The sequence below is a fragment of the Electrophorus electricus genome, chromosome 22, assembly GCF_041902795.1.
Source record: "Electrophorus electricus isolate QZ-2024a chromosome 22, ASM4190279v1, whole genome shotgun sequence".
NCBI lineage: Eukaryota > Metazoa > Chordata > Actinopteri > Gymnotiformes > Gymnotidae > Electrophorus > Electrophorus electricus.
Genome location: NC_137518.1, coordinates 14,257,461 through 14,275,377, shown reverse-complemented (window position 1 = coordinate 14,275,377; position 17,917 = coordinate 14,257,461). Strand labels below are relative to the sequence as shown.

Below are 17,917 nucleotides of genomic sequence, written 5' to 3'. Positions count from 1 at the left end.
CTTAGAGTTGATCACAGTTTCTGTGCTTTTGTTCAGTCCTCAAAGAGGGTAGACGAACACAGGTTCGCAGTGGGATTGAGATCTGGGGAGTTTTCTGGCAGTGGACCCAAAAATTCAATGTTTTGTTAACCAAACCACTGACACTTTTGCCTTGACATGATGCTCCGTCATGCTGGAAAAAAAGCATTGTTCATCACCAATTTAATCCTGGATCGTTAGAAGTTGCTCTTGGAGGATGTTTTGATACCATTCCTTATTCATGGCAGTGTAGATGAGAGCTTACTCGGGAATAGCAGAAGGCAGGTGTGAGTGCATCTGCATGCAGTGAGGCCAAAGGTTTTGGAGGATGGCTTGGTGTCAAGAAGTGGCTACTTTTCTGCCCTTCTTGAGACAAACTTTGTGAAAACCAACATATCCGTCAGTCTCAAAACCTTTGGCCACGATTGCACCTTTAGAGCTCAACACCAAGATGAACTGTTGCTTACTGCTAGACATATTTGCAAGGTTTCACTCGTAATCAAGAACCATGACCACTAGATGGCAGTGTTGGTTAAACAAATCGGGCCCCAGAGTAAGCATTAAGCGTTCAATAATAAAGCAACGACAGAATGCAGTCTTAAAAAATAATTGGCTTTATTTTACTATCAGTGGTTATTTACAGGCCGTCATCCGATCTGACTGCTGAACGAGTCAAATTGTTACATGCACAAAAAGACTTTCGTTTCATAAGTGAACCATGCAAAAACAAAACAAAAACAAAACCTGACGAACCCTGCCGCTTCCACAAGTTATCCCGGTTACCCCGGTGTTGACTGGCTGGTTAGTTAGCTGTAAACATACAAAACAGCCATACATTCCATCACGCCATAAAAAGTCATGCCAAAATAATACAGAACATATTGCTGAATAAAATTAGGTGATTATATATACCATGGAGAACTCTAAAACAAATCTTAAACAATATAACTGAAACAATAAGTTAGACGCTGGCACAGTTCCCGTCGTCCGTCTTTTAGTTTGGGATGCTGTTGCGGGCTCACGCTTGGTTACTGGCTCAGATTGTGACGGTGTAACAGGATTAATCCAGCAGCACCTACACCTACCCCACATACCAGCAAACGGCGTTCACGGGGCCTCGGTGTCCGGGGCCGAAGGCGATGGACATCCTGACTGAGGATTATCGCGCTGACACGGACCTGGAGGAACAAAGCTTCCCTCACACTCGTAGGAGCCGCTGCAGGTGCGCAGAGCTTCAACGCGGTCATCGAGACGAGAGTACATTCTCAGTTCTGCGGAGCAGTGTTCCCTATATAAATCCATCGTTTCGTCATCACATCCATAAATAACTTAAGATACAGCAAAAATAACCTGTTTAAGGAACATAAAGGGGAGGCGGGCCGAGAGGCAGGTGGCCAGGTACACAGGTACGCTCTCCTTACGACCCACAACCAGCACACACAGAAGAGGATACATTTCAACCCTAGGCCATAGGCTGTGTATAATATTAATATAAAAATGAACATCTCATCTCACGGATGTTTTAAATATGATGTGGGATCTACACCACCATTTCAGAAGTCATTTTTGCCTTTATGTAGCATTACTGGAGTTATTATTTCTGTGCATTTTCTAAAATCTGTAAGAACGGAAAGCACGGCAAATCTTGCCGATACCCACTCTCATTAAACTACCTGTTTAGGAGATACAAGGGCAGCTCATGTAAACAAACCAACCAGGCTGGATTTAAGCATTTCCTGAACACTTCTAATCATGTCACGTATATTGTACAATTCTCACTGCAAGATCCACAGTTGTGGATAGAGAGGGTTTGCAAGATCAGAGCGGCAAGGCCAATTCCGTGTGCTGGTGCAGTTCTGCAAAACTGTAACAGCACAATATGTATTTACAAGTGTGCTCTTTTTATATACATTTCTAAAAACACCAATGAGTGTCATTTAGGAATCCTTTACGGTCCTTACTACTGTACAGATTAAAAGGTGTAGTAAAGGTAGATTTGAGCGTTTTCAATGTTCTTTAAGAGGCAAGGAGTAATGAAAACGAACATCATTCATAGAGGGAGATGGACATGATTGCATTTTCCAGATTTAAATACATATGTAAATCTATTTTTCATGGAAACTCTATTGATTATTCTAAAGAATTCTTGCCGTTTCACCAGCCAGTTAAAAAAAGTACAAAGAGGGGACACAAAAGTCAATACTCTACATTCTTGGTGTTCATATTAACATCATAGTAGAAATGTGTGTTTATCCTCCATCCACCAACAGCACAGGACGTTGTATCTGAACTTCAGGAAGCCAGAACTGATTGATGGCCCAGGACTAACTTCACTAACACATAATAAATGCTAGCAGCTTCCAAATTAGCATGATCTCTTTTGCATAATGCTAATTAGCAGCTATTAGGTCTCAACCATGATCAGAAACATGAGTTTCTTTAATGTCAGGTTGTTTATGTTTCCTGTTTTGATGGAGGAGTGGCAAGCGTGGCCGTCGTCCCAGTGTGCGAGTATCTGTGCGTGCGCGCGTGCATGTGTGCGTCAGTGTGCGTGTGTGTAGGGGGGGTGTGTGGGCGTGGAGCGGCAGCTCTTCACGACTCCATCTCATCTCCGTCAAACGCGGGTGGCACAAAGCTAAGCACCTCCTCGTAGGTCAGCCCTAAAAACACAGGAACCCTTCAGCATGTCTCTAGCGTGGAGGCTGAGGCATCCAAAAAAAGCTAAAAATATACAGTTCTTATACAACAGCGCAACTAATGTGTTATATCTGATATTCACAACCAATGAACATCCAGAGACCCTCAAGGTTTAAAAAAAAAAATATATATATATATATATCTTGCATCAGTAGCTACACTGAGCTACAGACTCACGTTTGTGGGAAACTATAGGCATATTAGCATCAAAGGCATACTTAATTAAACGTAAAGCAGATAGACTAGTAATAGATCAGTAATATCTCGCACAGCCACCCAGGGAAGCAGACGGACTCACTTTTCCACTCCTCGATGTCCAGCTCGCGGCTCTCAAAGCTCTGGTCGTACGGGTCAGCTTCTGGCTCGTCGTCCGGGTCATGGTACTGGGAGAAATAGGGGTGGGCCAGGGCCTCCGAGGCCGTGATGCGCTTGTCCGTGTCCAGTACCAGCATCTTCTCCAGCAGGTCCACAGCTGGCCACCGGGAGGACGGGAGAAGCCATGAACACACAGCGCGCTTTACTGCGTGCGTCGCTGCACAATTTCTAAACTCGTGAGCAGCGTTGCTGCAGCAATGGTCTAACAAACACAAGCATTACCTAGAGGGTTCGCGCCGATGAAGACGTCCGCGAAACTCCTCTTTGGCATGTAGGGCAAGGAGTTTATGTAGTTCCGGGCCTGCGGAAAAGTACAAGCCATATGGCCTGTCAGACTCATATGTCATTGTATGCATTTAAGGAAAGCCTACCCATAGCAATCAGCGTGTAACAACAGCTCTCAATGAAACCAGGACTAGTAACACCAGGGTAAAGTAGACGGGAACGGAACTGTTCTTACCGGAGGCCGCCCTACGCCATAATTAGCTTTCCTCTTTGTTAGTATTTAACAGTGTGCATAACTGGGAATCAGACATTCTCTCAACAGAATTGTCAGCATTGCTGTGCGCAGGAGTTAGGGCTATACCCAGGAATTAGGGCCACACCCAGGGTTAGGGCTATAAGTGGTGGCATGCAATCCACAACGGTGAAGCCGGAGCCCTGAGGGTCCTGTGGTGGGTGGGTTAGGAACTGGGCCAGAGATAGCCACTCGGGCAAAAACGTGGGCAAAAGAAGCCAGGTGGTGGGGACCGGTGGGCGGGACAGGGGGCAATACTGAATTAAACCCCTCCCTCTGAAACACAGACCATTCTAGGCTGAGGAACGCTGTAGCTGGACCAGACAAGACTGGATGTTACCCTGCTTAAAGGAACGCCTCCCCGCTAAAGTCGCCAACGACGAACGACCAATTAGCATATTTTTCTGCCGTGACGCTAAGTGGCCATTGTTGGTGTTCATAGCTAGCCATGACTGCGTTAATGAGGGACGTCCTCCATGAAGGACACGTCGACGAACAGCACAGGACGTGGGACCGGGGCGACGGAGGTCCTTGCTCACCTCGTGACTAGGCATCCTGCTTATTAGTGAGGCTGGAGGAGTTCCAGTCAGTCGCATTATCTGCTGAAGCTGGTTTATATCTTAGGCACATGGGTCAAGGGGCTTACAGTGACAGTGCTGGTAAATACCATCCGTGGCAAAGCCCCGTCAACTCCACCCACAACCGCTGCCCGCGACGGGCGATGCAGGACACTCGCTCTGTGCCGTAACAGTGAGGAGAAGGAAGTTTGGGAGACCGGTGACAGTAGAGCAGGCGAGGAACACGTGAGAAGTTCAGGTTCGGCGTTGCAGTGTTAGATCTGACACCGTATACACATACACACACACACACCAAGCACCATGCCCACGTTCATGAATCCAGAACAGTCATATGTAGGTGGGAAATGTACAAAAGGATTTTTTTTTTTTTTAAAGCAACACGCATGACCAAAGGCAATGCACACCACATGAACGTAGCTCCAGCAGAGGGCGCTAGTGACATGGCTGTTCCCAGCATGCCAGCTGCCAGCACAGAGCAAGCCAAGTGGCCATGACAACGTGGGACCACATTACCCAGCAAATCAAGACAGCCCGACCAGGAGAGCCAGGCAGTGTTTCATGCCAGGACAAGGATGAGGACCACGAAGAGAAGGGGACCAAGAGCAGCGAGATGGAGAGTTATCACACTCAGGGAGAACTCACAGGGTCTGAAGATATTTTCATTAAGAGCTCGGGCCCTGGGGTTCCGACGAGCATCAAGATTAACTTCAACTGATCAATATCTTCAGGTGCAACATAAAGGAAAAACGTGAGGAGAGGAGAGGCTAATGGGAGCAGAAAGAAAACAGACAAAATATATACATAAAAAAAAAACGGATGAACTTTGCTTTTTGACAAAAATGCAAATGAAATATAGGCAAACAAAAATATAGCTTTTACAACTGGATAAATCACAGGGCACATGGCCCTTTCTCTGTACCTTCACCATGGCAAAAAGTTGCAATATTAAAGGATCTCCTATAATCATTTAAAAATGATCACCACTGAATTAACAATAACCTGTTAATAATAATAACAGCAGCAGCAAGGAGAAAAGCATGCAGGTGAACAAAGCAAGATGGAAGCCCAAGTTACAGGGTGGGTGGAGGTGCCAAACGCACCCGAGCAAACGTGGCAGCTGATTAGCGCGGCTGCTTACCGCCTGAGAAACAAGACGGCAAAGGGGCCCTTTAGCAGGCGGCCGCGCCCACTGGGCACGCCGCACGTTCAACGGCCACACCGGCGCTCTTAAGGATGCAGGACACAAGACAGCAGCCAGGTGGAATCGGGGGGTTGGCTGCGAAGCCAGCGTGTGTCCAAAGCAGAGCACCCGGACAACGAGCATTACCGTTTGGGAGACAGAAAAGAAAGCCAAACGGTCGTGGTACGGCCGCCCGTGCTTAAAGGCAAACGAGATGAAGATGAGGGCCATGTAGTCTCCATGGATACCGCACAGAGAAACAGGGCAACGCACATGCACGGCAGCAGCAATAAAGCCCAATAAAAGCAGCATGCAACACTGCGGCAGAAGGACCAAGCGGAGAAGCGGTGCTTTCAGGAACGCACGTGGGAAGCACCTGCTTTCAATTCGTGGAATTGGCTGGAATACTTGGAATGTCCAGGCCAAGTTACTGTGTGGAATAAGACATGCACACACACGCACACACACACACACACACACACATATAGCTCAAGTGAGGTCTATTTAAACAAAGAAAAATGACAGGCACACACCCACGCATGACCACGCCCAAGCAGACACGCACATACACACGTACACACTGACATGATTTTGCCTTTACTGGCAAAAAAGCATCAGCAGGCAAAAAAAAAGCACCAGAAAAAGGAAGTGGTCATAACTGGGTTCATGTCAACTGGAAACATTTCTGCCCAGATGCTGCCTTTGTACCGCACATCATATTTCATCCCTCTGAAAGGCCAGAATGTTTTGGGGAGTGCGTGGGCTCCAAAGGCCAAATGGATATCGCACGGGGACCAGGAGCGGCGCGCTGCACTCGCACAGTGCGTCTGGACAGGCGTGAGCTACACTAGGCACTCTGGCAAAGATCTTGCCATCATCAGCAGAAACAGGTGCTGTGGGCAGGGGACGGGATGGGATGACCCGAGACCCTCCACCCGGGAAAGCAGGGGCCTGAAGGACAGCCTGAGGTCATATCCCAAACACCGCACCTTGACCCCTGACCCCTGCAAAAGCAGCGGCATCTACCTCATCAGAGCCTTCAAATCCTGGCACTGTCCACGCTGGGGGGGTGGGGGTGGAGAGGAAATCCCCGTAACTGGGAGCGTTACCGGGCAAACAAGACCTCGGGTTTGGGCAGTTTGGGGACTGTTCAGCCCAGCAGCATGCGAAACGTGTGGGAAAAGGATACGATCCGTGCCAGGAAACAGAGTCCGGCCCGTGAGCAGCTCGGCCATGATGCACCCGACGGACCAGATGTCCACTGCAACAGATCACACACACACACACACACACACACACACACACACACACACACACACACACACACACACACACACACACGTCAGCTCCCAGCTACTCTTAGCCCGCCTTCAGCACACAGAACACCTGTCTCGACACGAAATCTGCAAGTGCTAAAGAAACATTGCATTAACATCAACTGTGACTTCTCAGGACAATAACAGGGCACTAACTGCATGGCATTTTAGCCTCCATCATGGTGTGTGGGCTTGGTTTTGGGGTTCCCCTCAAAATCAATTCTGACCTGTCATGTTGTAGTGCATCCAGTTCAGCATGATCTCTGGGGCGCGATACCACCGCGTGGCCACGTAGCCAGTCATCTCGTCGTCCGTGTGTCTCGCAAGGCCAAAGTCCAGAATCTGGTAGGCCATAAAACAGACACAGGCTGGTTAGAGCATTTAACCAGACAGCGTCTTGCCATCTGTTTGCTGGACTATAACACAGGCTCGCCCTGCAAACCAACTTGCCTTGAGCTCACAGTCTTCATTTACTGCCAGGTTACTGGGTTTCAGGTCCTGCTGAAGCAAAGACAATCAATTACAAGGAAAGGATAAGCAAGGAGAGAGAGACCACTATATTACATGATTATGGCGCAGTAAGAATGTCTAATGGGAGGCCTACCTTAACCTATACAACATAGTTGAAATGACTATTAGAGCCATAAAAGCAAGTACACAAAGCCAGTGACGTCAGAAGGGTCACGTGACACAGTAATGTCCAGCCATAAAAACCACGGATAGGACTGATGGCAAAACGCAAACGAGGCCCACGTTACCAGGACAAGATGCCATGGCGACCACACAAGCGCCGACTGTCAGGGAGAGACGAGACACACACACACACACACACGGAATGACGGAGAGGGTTAGCGTTGCGAGTGACTTACTCTGTGGATGATGTCCGCCGAGTGAATGTACTAGAGGAAGAGAGAGACAAAACCGATCAGCTTCAGCCAATCACTGAATTAGTTACGAGATAAAAAAAAGAAAAAGAAAAAAAAAGAATGAGTTCCATTCCTTGAGAGAAGAGACAAATTAATGTACTGACTCAGAGCCGTTTAAACCCGCTCAACTTTGGCGTGATCGTTCATGGCAATGGGACACTATCCCTTTGCGGATGTTTCTGAGGAGAGAGCATGTTTGTGGCATGGTTCTCTAGGCAACACACACCGGGGACTCAGGGCTTAGCACTGTGCATATTCATGCAATATTCATATCCATATTCATGCTTAAAAATGCAACAGTAACCCTCAAGTGGCAGTAGGAATGCAGGCAGAGCTGACAATATTGATATAACCCATAAATTTATTTATTTATTTTTAAAACGCCATCACTTCATGTTTACTCTCCAAGTCACCGCTCCCCAATTTGAACTGGGAAATGTAACCTTTCTGGGCACTTTGACGCAGCCGCGCCAGCCTTGGAGACCCTCAGGAGCTCAGGGCTGTTAGAGGCTGGCGTGTTGAATAAGGCAGGGAGGATCTCCAACAGCTGCCTTCCAGGGGCTCCCACCTCAACAATCATCGGACTCGATGTCAACAAGTGGCTTTGTGACGCACAAATGTAATGGGGAAAAAAAAATACAAACCAAAACAACAACAACCACGACCCTATATCTTCAGAGATAAGGCTAATGACGTGTGTGACGGTTCCAGTGACGTGCGACAGCCTGGACACCTGCTCATTAGTCGTGCGCCGTCTGGAAGGAGCGCTGGTGGATTTCAGAACAGAAACTGACCTTGAGGCCTCGCAGGATCTGATAGATGAGAAACTGCACATGGTCGTCCGTCAGCTTCTGACACTTGACGATGTTGTTGAGGTCAGCGCCCATGAGGTGAGTCACCAGGTACCTGGGAGTTAACAGAGTTAAAAAACACCCTGCCTTAGCATTGTTTTGGTCACCACCTTCAAGTATTTCATAACCATGTTCTTCTGTCCAATTAGTTTGGTGTAAAAAAACAAAAAAAAGATAATGGGTTTTGTTCGGGAGAAACCAGTCCGAGTGGCAAACAGGGGAAACATCGGAAAAGGGTTCGTGGTAACCCAGAGTGCTGCCCAGGAGCAGAGGAATGTGGCTGTCGCCAGGCCAACGGTGTGCAGGTCGTCATGGTGACACGATGACAGACGCTCTAACCTAAACAGGCAGGAATGTTTCTTTGCATACACACAGGCCAAGTTGCTCAAGGGTTGTAAAATGCTTTCCATTAAAAGGTTGCAATATGCAAAGGGGTTGTGGGTTTCACAACCACACACACACACACGCACTATAAATACATCTTGAAAATTCAGCTCTGCACTGAATTTTGTGGGGGCAGTGGTATTTATAGGGAGAATTCTAGAGTCCGTCTGGTCTTCAGGCATTTCTCTCGTGCTTGGATAAAAGGGGGAAACTGGCACACACAACAGCACTCTAAGAGTATAATAAGAACAGGAGGGTGTGTGTGTGTGTGTGTGTGTGTGTGTGTGTGTCTCTGCGGTCATAACCTCAGATGGTCTTCACCCTACTAAAGGGCACACTGCTCTGGTAATGTACCACAGTCCCGTTAGAGAGGGCAGCGTGGATGTCTCTCTCCTGTGCTTGTATGTGTGCGTGTACATGTCTGCTGCTCCTGGAAGGTCAGAGAACTCAAGACCTCACAAAGAGCACAGAACCTCTATGAAGACCCTGGCACATTCTGCCCAAGTCAATTTAGATTTCCAATAAATTCCCTCTTGGGTATTTCCGATCTCCTTTGCCATTTCCCTCCAACCAAACAGCAGCCCTGTGCTTTGGGAAGAAAAAACAAAAGATCCCGATAACGAGGCTCCCTGCCTCTCTCCCACCCCCGGTCCCCCGTTCTGAACACTGAGCTCAGAGAGCTGAAAGTTATTGCACATCCAAAACTCATGCAGAGCGTTGATGAAGGTCTGTTGCTATGGTAACTGTGGATATTTCAGAGCACGTGCCGGGCTGTGCTGTGCTGTCCCGGCTCCCGTCAGTCGTGCTGGCAGTCCGAGGCACCGGTCCCAGACCCACAAACGCGGGCGCTTTTGGGTGGCAGCGGGTGTCGCGTTTCACCACAGAGGACCGTAAACAGGCCATACCGGTCTCAGAACCCCACCCGCCCTGCAGCTTGCTCCCAGAGGCGGAGACGCAGGAGAAGGCAGCGCGCCTGCAGCCAGAGCCAATCCAGAGTCAGCGCCGCAGGGACCCCGGGCAAGCCGACTTCCTGCCGGCCGCGATCGATCCGCCCCCGCAAGGGGCCTCCTACCGTCCTGCCCCGCGCCAACGGAGAGAGCGCGCTCGCGCACCTCGAGCCGCAGGGGCCCGCACACGGCCGCCCCGTCCGCTCAGAGTCGGGAGCGCAGGTGTGTGCACGCGTGTGACAGAGATAAACGCCTGATCCAGGAACGCGGAGGCTGTCTGGCAGGAGCTGCAGCACCTGGGCGCCGGGAAGCATGTGAAAGTGTGGGAGGAGCTAGAGAGTCTACGCTACTCTACGCCAGATAGCCTGCTCGCTGCACCACAGGGATTAATGAGCGTACAACAGAGATCCGTCGTTATTGGCCTTCTCTGATCAACATCGGCGCTGTCTGCACCCACGTTTACCGTGCATCATGAGTACTTTTTCCAACACGTGAAAGGTGTTTACAAATAAGAAATCTGTAAAAGGCTAGTCAACTGAAGCGCAGAGCTAAATGGAAGGTGTATAGGTGTAAACCCCTGCGGTTGCCACAGTGAGAGTAGTTTTGTCAACAAACGCTTCATTTCAGATACAAAGGAGGAAAAGAGGGAACTTGTAAATGCCTGAAGAGGATCGTCTGTGTGCAGAGCAGCGTTTACTCACACGTCATTAAATTCCTCCAAGCTGGTGGCAGGCGTGAACACATCCAGAAGACCAATTACCTGAAAGGAACGCCGTGTTCAGAATCAGTTTTACATCCTTTACAATGGCTCGTGTGCCTTTGACACGCTGCTTTAAAATCCTAAAATATATATAATAGATACAGGCAATAGTATCTGTAGAAGTTCATTTCATGATGTTAGCGTTTAAAAGAACACAAGAATTAGCAGGGTAAGGATGGTGTCATTTAGTTCCCTTAGTGCGTTTTTTTTTTAAATAGCTGCAGAACGTCTCTTCTGAGTGAAGGTCATGGCTCCAGCTCTCTGATCTGGCTGTGATTAGTCATGCCTGCCTGCTCGATGTGCAGTGTTCAGCTGTGAATCACTGTGGCCCAGCGCAACAAGTGTGTGTGTGTGCGCACGTGTGCTTGTGTGTGTGTAAGTGAGAGAGTGGGTGTCTTAGGGGGAAACCCCTCTGTCTATGACCAGGCTGTGATGGTCACCGAGCTGAATGTCACAGCTGAAGAGGGGATGAACTCCCTACAGCCAGATCAGGGGCAGGTAGCACAGGGGCAGTAAATAGATACACATTACCAGGGAGGTTGGCAAAGACCCATCAGAGTCACTCCTACACAAAGGCTCCAGCTACAGTCACTGCTGGACTATGAGCTTTTCATCTATTCAACAAAATAAGAACTGTGCCATGACAACAGCAGGGAACTAAGCCAATCACCACACAGGAAGAGCCGCTCTGCTCCGGTCTGGCTAGTAGCAGAATTCTGCATCGTACTCTCTGGTGGTGTTTTTTTATTCAACTCCAGTATGGGACAATGTGGGTTTAGCAAAAGTTGGACTTGATCGTTATTAATAAACCTGGCCAGATGTGAAAGTGGGTAACATCAACATCTCCGACTGAGCAGAAACAAACTGGCGAGACAAGGCGACGGCATCACCGCACTTCCCTAACCTGCTTTTGGTTTTTCAAGGCTCTCTGAACCCCATTACAGCACGCACACGCTTTGCATCGAGTTGCAAGAGCAAACACCATCCTTTCTCTGCTATTAATCACTCTCATACATACACACACACACGCCAAAGAAGATAGAGATCAATAAAGTTTCAAAAGGTGAGAAATGCATCATATCACGCAGAAAGATAATCTGTGGCATTTTACATGCATGTTGCAAAAAAAAAAAAAAAAAAGTAAAAGAAAAGAGGAAAAAAAAAAAAAGAAAAACAAAACACTCGCAGCACTCCAAACACCAATAGGGCCACACAAACTGAGTGCACACGAAAGATGGGCCAGGGGGGAATCCCAGCCCGTGGAGAGGCCAAGCCAGCAAACGCTTCCATCTAATGCTGAGCTGCCTCCATCCTACACTAGAAGTCCTTTTCTGGGTTCGTTATTTCGGTCTGCACAAGTGTCCGTGCGGTTCCACGGCCACGCAGTCGCCCTGCGTTCCGCTCCCAGCGCGGCGAAGTGCCACTCACGTTCTCGTGCTTCATGTGCTTGAGCAAGCGCAGCTCACGGTAGGTACGCTTGGCGTGGATGATGGACTGGAAGGGGCGGGATAGCTTCTTCACGGCGATCTTCAGGCCTGACTTGACGTCGTATGCCGAGCTGCGGGAGGAGAGCACAAGGTCAGTGGCCCGGTCCGCACCAACGCGACCGATCAGAACCAATCGGAAAGGTAAAAACACAAAGACGGTTTACAAAGGGCAGACTTCATTAAAAGGTGCAGTGTTGGAGGGCAAAGTTCGACAAAGCATACACAAACGTACTGTTTACCACATGTTCAGGCTGAAAAGAGTCAAATCTATATCAAGCGGAATAGTAATGAGCGATGAGCGGTTCTCCTGATCAGCAGACACACGTGTCTGAATATTACCCAGGAGCAGCAGGTTCAGAGCGCCCCACCGTAGAGCCGCGGCACACGGCTGTCCCGCTATCTCACACACTCACTCTCACCTTCAGGGAAGAAAAGCACCACCCCCATGGTATTACAATGATCACTCTGAACTGTGGCTCGCCAGTTACCACGGCAGCCAGATCAAAACCCAGGGAACGAGGCTTCCAGGAAGCAGCTCGTGTAGAAGGCATGAAAGGGCATGCGTCATATGCAGACCCCAGAAGGGCCCCCACCCCAGCTCAGAACTGCAAACGCACACAAAGGCCCTGGGAAGTGAAGCACTGGAGGCATTGCCACAAGGCACGAGAACGGAAAGACGTCCGTCTACTTCCACTCTGAAACTCGGATGCCATTACATAACCCGTGTCCTTATGTGGCGGAGCATATACAGGCAGTACTTTAACGGGACACGAAAACGCATGGTAAACGCGCGAAGCATCGTGCAGGCGGCGGCTTGCTACAGTACGGCGACAACCAGCAGAGAAACAGCCCCTCCTCTCCACAGCCAGGCCGGCCTGCGGCGGACAGGTCACCGGTCACCGCTGTGCCGTGCTCCCCGACCCTCCTATGCAGCCCACCCGACGCGAGGGGGCCACCCAGCGATCAGAGCGAGAAGGAATTTCCTGTCGAGGTCATGTGCTTGTGTGTATGCATGTGTGTAATACATACATACACACATTATTATATATATAAAAAACGTTACCATGGGGAATTTGCAGCACACAATCACAAGTCTGGTGCGCAGTTCAGAAAGTGAGACACAAAATCAATATTGTGAAACCCGGGAAAGCCCCAGGACTCAACAGCCGTTGCTTCCTGACCTAGGTGGGACACGTCGCCGCACACTGGTCGGCCGAGTGCCTGGCGGGCAGAGTTTCAGCTCCGACCTCCCAACCATTCTCCAGTAGAGCAACAGTTTGTTTGGATGCTTTTCCTGCGTGTCCGTGTGCGTTGGATCTGGCGTTTATTGTACCGTAGCAGTGTACACGAAAACCAAAGCACCTCTCCCGAAAAGAGACACGTTCAAATCCAAATCACACGAAATCAGCATGCATAACGAACTTCTGCACGCCGAGCCGCCCCAGTTAATGTACTCAATTACAAGACAAAACAATGACAAAGCAGTTTTCAATGTCCTCCACACAACCTTGGCTGGGCTGAGAGAATGCGTGCCAAGACGAGCCGAAAAAACCCCTGAAGTTCCTGCAAAAGGCAGCACAAATTCTGCCAGACGGCCTGGGCCCGCGATCAAGAAAACTATTAACACCGAACTTCCTGCCTGGTGCCATCAGGCTCCAAAAGGGCTGCGATTAAGTAACGGCAAAAAAAAAACAAAAAACCTCGCCGTTTATGAACAGCTAATGGAAATGCTGTCATGCACATGCTCAGTTAAACTCGCTGCTTAGGACTGAATTATAGAAATGATGTCCTGCACATGCTAGGCTAAACTTCCAACCCACACATTCAGGGACACGCATTTCACATCTCTGTACTTAAGCCAATGCCATGTTTTTAAGAACCCGATTTTCACAGGTTACAACTGTTCCATCAAACAAAAAACGAGGTAGTACTTTAATGGCACTTTGCAAAGTGGAAAGCATGTAACTGCAGGCTTGCTCGTCTGTGGCAAAAATGCTCTCTTACGTCACCTCCACAGCAATTCCACAGCCCTCGGGGGGGGGAAAAAGCACACACACACACACCCAAAGTTATTTTCCCTCTCAGAAGCAACCGTGAAAAAGACCAGTGTTCCTGCGCAGCTCAAAGCCAGTCACTGCAAGGTGCGGACGCAACGGGGCACGGCGGGCGAGCACAGTCGCGTGCTGACGCGCAGAACTCGTGCGTGGAACCAGGCGCTGCTGCGGCGTAGGAAACTATAGACAGCGCGAGCGACACGTGAACGCGGCTTGTCCTTATAAACTCCAGATTGCAAACTCTCCGGCAATGACACCGCTTTGTTATGCCTGTTTAACAAGAACAATAAATACATCCACGCGGCTTTCGCGTGGAAACACCGGAGGCAGGTTGCTGGCCGCACGCTGATGTACCGTGGCCTCGTCTGAAGCGCCCTTACCGGTGCAACTCGAGACAGCTACGGGAGGGTAGTGAGACAAACCCTATTCCGCGAGGGACTGCATGTTGGGTGGCCACGTCGTGCATGACTGAGTCAGTGGCGAAGAGACCACCTAATCCTGGAAGCATGAGTCAGAGCGGCCATGCTGGGTGACATCGCTCTGTCCACCATGGCGACAGAATGGCATGGCATAACAACATAGCTGGCAAATGTACAACTTCCTTAACTCCCGCGCACGTGACAACGCCCAATGCGTTTTGTGCCACCAAGTTGATTTAAAATGATTAGAAGCCCAATTTCAGCACGTGGGGTGTACGAGAAACGGCTGCACCCACGGTTTCGCTTCTCAGACGCGTGCGTTAGCGCCCTCTAAAATGCATGATCTTTGTCTGAGATAACCGCGAGCTAAATCCACTCTCCCTGTCCCCGACCATGCAACCTATACGCCGCTAACGCAGCTAGCCAGCTAAGATAGCAATGCTGAACTCCACCACAGACGGACCACAGCTTTAGTGCATGCACTAAACAAAAGAGGGTCTGTTCCGAAGCCACGTCTAGCTCATGTCCCGACACGAAAACAGCAGCAATCCGCCGTGCTGCACATTTATCTCGACGCGTGGACAACAAGCTAGCTGTGCTGAATGGTGTAGCTATCTTAGCTTAGCTAACTTGGAAGCACTTGGGTAACAACTGTGCACGGATATCGCATAACGAAAATATCAATGCCCGGATTGTTTTTTTTCTCGTGCAAATTAGAAACGGGAAAAGGAGGGAAATCGGGCAGAACAAATACCGAACTTAAGATGAAGTCGGAGCGACAACAATAACCGCACAAATACGGCCAGAGGACAGTATTTCAACTTTATACAAGTGTGCAACTTAAGCGATCACCAGTTTCACGAGCACCCAGAGCCCCGTGCACCGCGTACATCAAAGAAAAGCATTTACCAGACGGATCCATAAGCGCCCGAGCCGACCGGCGATAAATTCTGATATCGCTCCGGAACCTCCCATATCGTTTTGTTGAGCTCCTGTCGATAAAAAGTGGGTCTCTCCTTGTGGGACATTCCCGTCGAGTAGCCAGACCCTCGCAACACGCAAGCTCGACCAAACTTCTGTGTGCTCGCTCTCTCTCTTCCTGAAGAGAGATCAAAACTAGCCAAACCAAAGCTATTGCGCAACACCTCGCCAGGCAAATCCACACGCGTGCATCGGAGCGATTCCGTCCTTACTACGGGTGCAGTTTCTGGCCGTGCACGTTCAATCGGACCCTCTCGTGAAGTTGCACGGCTCGGCGTGGGATCTTTTCTGGTGGATATTCCGGTTCAGAGTCGCGTTCAGTACGCACGCGTTTCCCTGTTGGATGACTCGTCGGGTCTTCGACGTAACGCAGGGTTTCGCAACAGCTATGCAAGATATTCAGATTGCAGTTGTGTTGGGAATGTCACAAAGACATGTAGTTTTGTAACTATTACAAAGGAAATGGCTAACATTTCATGCACTCCCGGTGCACCGCTCCTGTAGCAAATAATTTTAGCATTTTGATAGGCCTTTATTAAACGATGTTATAACGGACTCATTTAAACTTATGATTAAGTCATAATTCATTATTAAACAAGTTACGTACATTCTACACCAGGTCAATCATCAAATTACTGTTTTCCAAACAACTTCATTACGTTCCGTTTTGACGGAACGCGGCACCGATTCTCGTGCTTGTCGTCACAGTATAAGCGCGCTCGCTATCACGTGCTCTCGCGTGAAGTGTGCATGAGCTGGTGAACGTACAGAATGAACCACAAACGCTGTGGGTGTGTCACACATAACTACATAATGACCTAGTTTTCCAGCTTGTCCAAGAGTGAATGCAACACTCGTCCCCTAGCGACACCCCACAGTGCATGCAGAGCTGCAGGGTATGCATGCATGTATGTATTTATGTATGTATGTACTTGCATGTATGCATGTACGCTCCAGCCGATCTGCAGGAACCCAGACTGGAAACAGACCCCAAATGGTAAACAGACGTCTACGCCAGAAGGTGGCGTTAATATTTGACGTTAATGACTCGAGTTCAGATATTTTTTACAATTAAAAACGGCCCGTGCTGAAATCTCTACGCTTTAGTGCCTCGCCACTTAGCCTAACATTATTTAGGATATTTGATCATATGAAAACACATTTCTCGTTGTAGATACTTCATATCTGTATAAAATGCATCCACAAATGCAATGTTTTCCATCAAGGAAGCGAAGCCCTTTTTCTGTACAAGTATATTTTATTAGAATGGAGCAGGAAATTAGTAGACAACGCCAACAGACCAGTTTACGTCACTTACAAAGTTTTGAAGGCCTTTTTAAAGCATAATATTGTCTTAATATTTAGTTTCGTATTCAGATACACTAAATAAAGGTTCTGTCCTGCAAAAATTGATTTATGTGTATCAAATAAGGGTTGTTTTATTTAGTTTCACAAACTTACAAAGCTGGTGAAGGAATTTGAAAAAAACAGTAATAAATTATCCTAAATATATAATTTGCTTGCCTTCATAGATGTTTTATTATTCACTTTTTCAGTAACCTTTTGTCACTAGATTGCATTGTCATTTAAATTGATACCTTGTAGCCCATTTCATTAATGTTTAGATGTTGCCAAAATTATACTGTTTGACATTTTATGTACATTGAAATGTAATAAATTCCTTTTAAAGTAATTGCTTTTTATGTAAGCAGTTCAATACATGTAGAACTACAGCCAGATTTGAGACTCTGCTGTGCTGTTCGGCATTTAGTAGGCTAGTATATAGCTTAGAAGGCATTGTGGCCTTTCTTTTGCCTGTTTGTTTGAAAGACGTTTTCAATGTTTATTAGTCGTTCTCAGTTTCTAGAAGCAGATGTTCAGTTTGATCTTTTGATGTCTGCACCATCAGGAATGAAGGGAATTTCCAGCACAATTTTCACAAAAAAAACATTGCAAATGCAACATTGTCAGATCAGTACACATTTCTTAGCATTTTCTTTTTTTACTTGGAAGCATCAAATATTGATGAACACCAAAAGAGAAGTACATTAACATAATCTGAACATTTTTTTCCATACAATAAAAGGGCTTAAATTATTATTTAAATACAAAAAAGAAAATAATAATAAAACTCCTATTGGTACATAGCTCAAAAGGCCATTAGTGTATTCATTATATATTCACTAGAAAAACATGACAATAACTGCGACTTAGTTGACAAAAAACAGAGTATCAGTAAATATGTTGGTATAACCCAAATACCAACATAACCATGTGACATCAAGTACCTGCCAAAACATAAGCATAAGCGGCAGAAAATCCTAATTATTAAAAATCTGATTTGGTGAATGGTGTAACACCTTGCAGATGTGCAACAGACTAAATCAGAAATCAAGCTCAGTTAAAAAGTATTGCTTCAGTTTCTTG

The 17,917-nt window shown here is 47.8% G+C and overlaps 1 protein-coding gene across 7 annotated transcripts; it reads right to left on the bottom strand.

Annotated features, from left to right (window-relative positions):
- Positions 1 to 616: 616 nt before the first annotated feature.
- Positions 617 to 15,980, bottom strand: mapk14b (mitogen-activated protein kinase 14b). Of its 7 annotated transcripts, none has more exons than XM_027023086.3 (12): positions 15,419 to 15,980; positions 11,978 to 12,107; positions 10,491 to 10,549; positions 8,402 to 8,513; positions 7,551 to 7,580; positions 7,132 to 7,182; positions 6,909 to 7,023; positions 6,555 to 6,626; positions 4,147 to 4,226; positions 3,313 to 3,391; positions 3,014 to 3,187; positions 617 to 2,678 (listed from the first exon to the last, which is right to left on the bottom strand). In XM_027023086.3, exons 1-12 carry the CDS (start codon positions 15,535 to 15,537, stop codon positions 2,611 to 2,613), a joined length of 1,089 nt encoding a protein of 362 aa, XP_026878887.1. In that variant the 5' UTR covers positions 15,538 to 15,980; the 3' UTR covers positions 617 to 2,610. The 7 variants fall into 7 exon arrangements, with proteins under 7 accessions (XP_026878887.1, XP_026878889.1, XP_026878888.1 ...); XM_027023088.3 differs by lacking the exon at positions 4,147 to 4,226 and adding an exon at positions 4,828 to 4,907 and having other exon boundaries at positions 7,132 to 7,179; XM_027023087.3 differs by having other exon boundaries at positions 7,132 to 7,179; positions 15,419 to 15,968.
- Between the last annotated feature and the right edge of the window lie 1,937 nt (positions 15,981 to 17,917).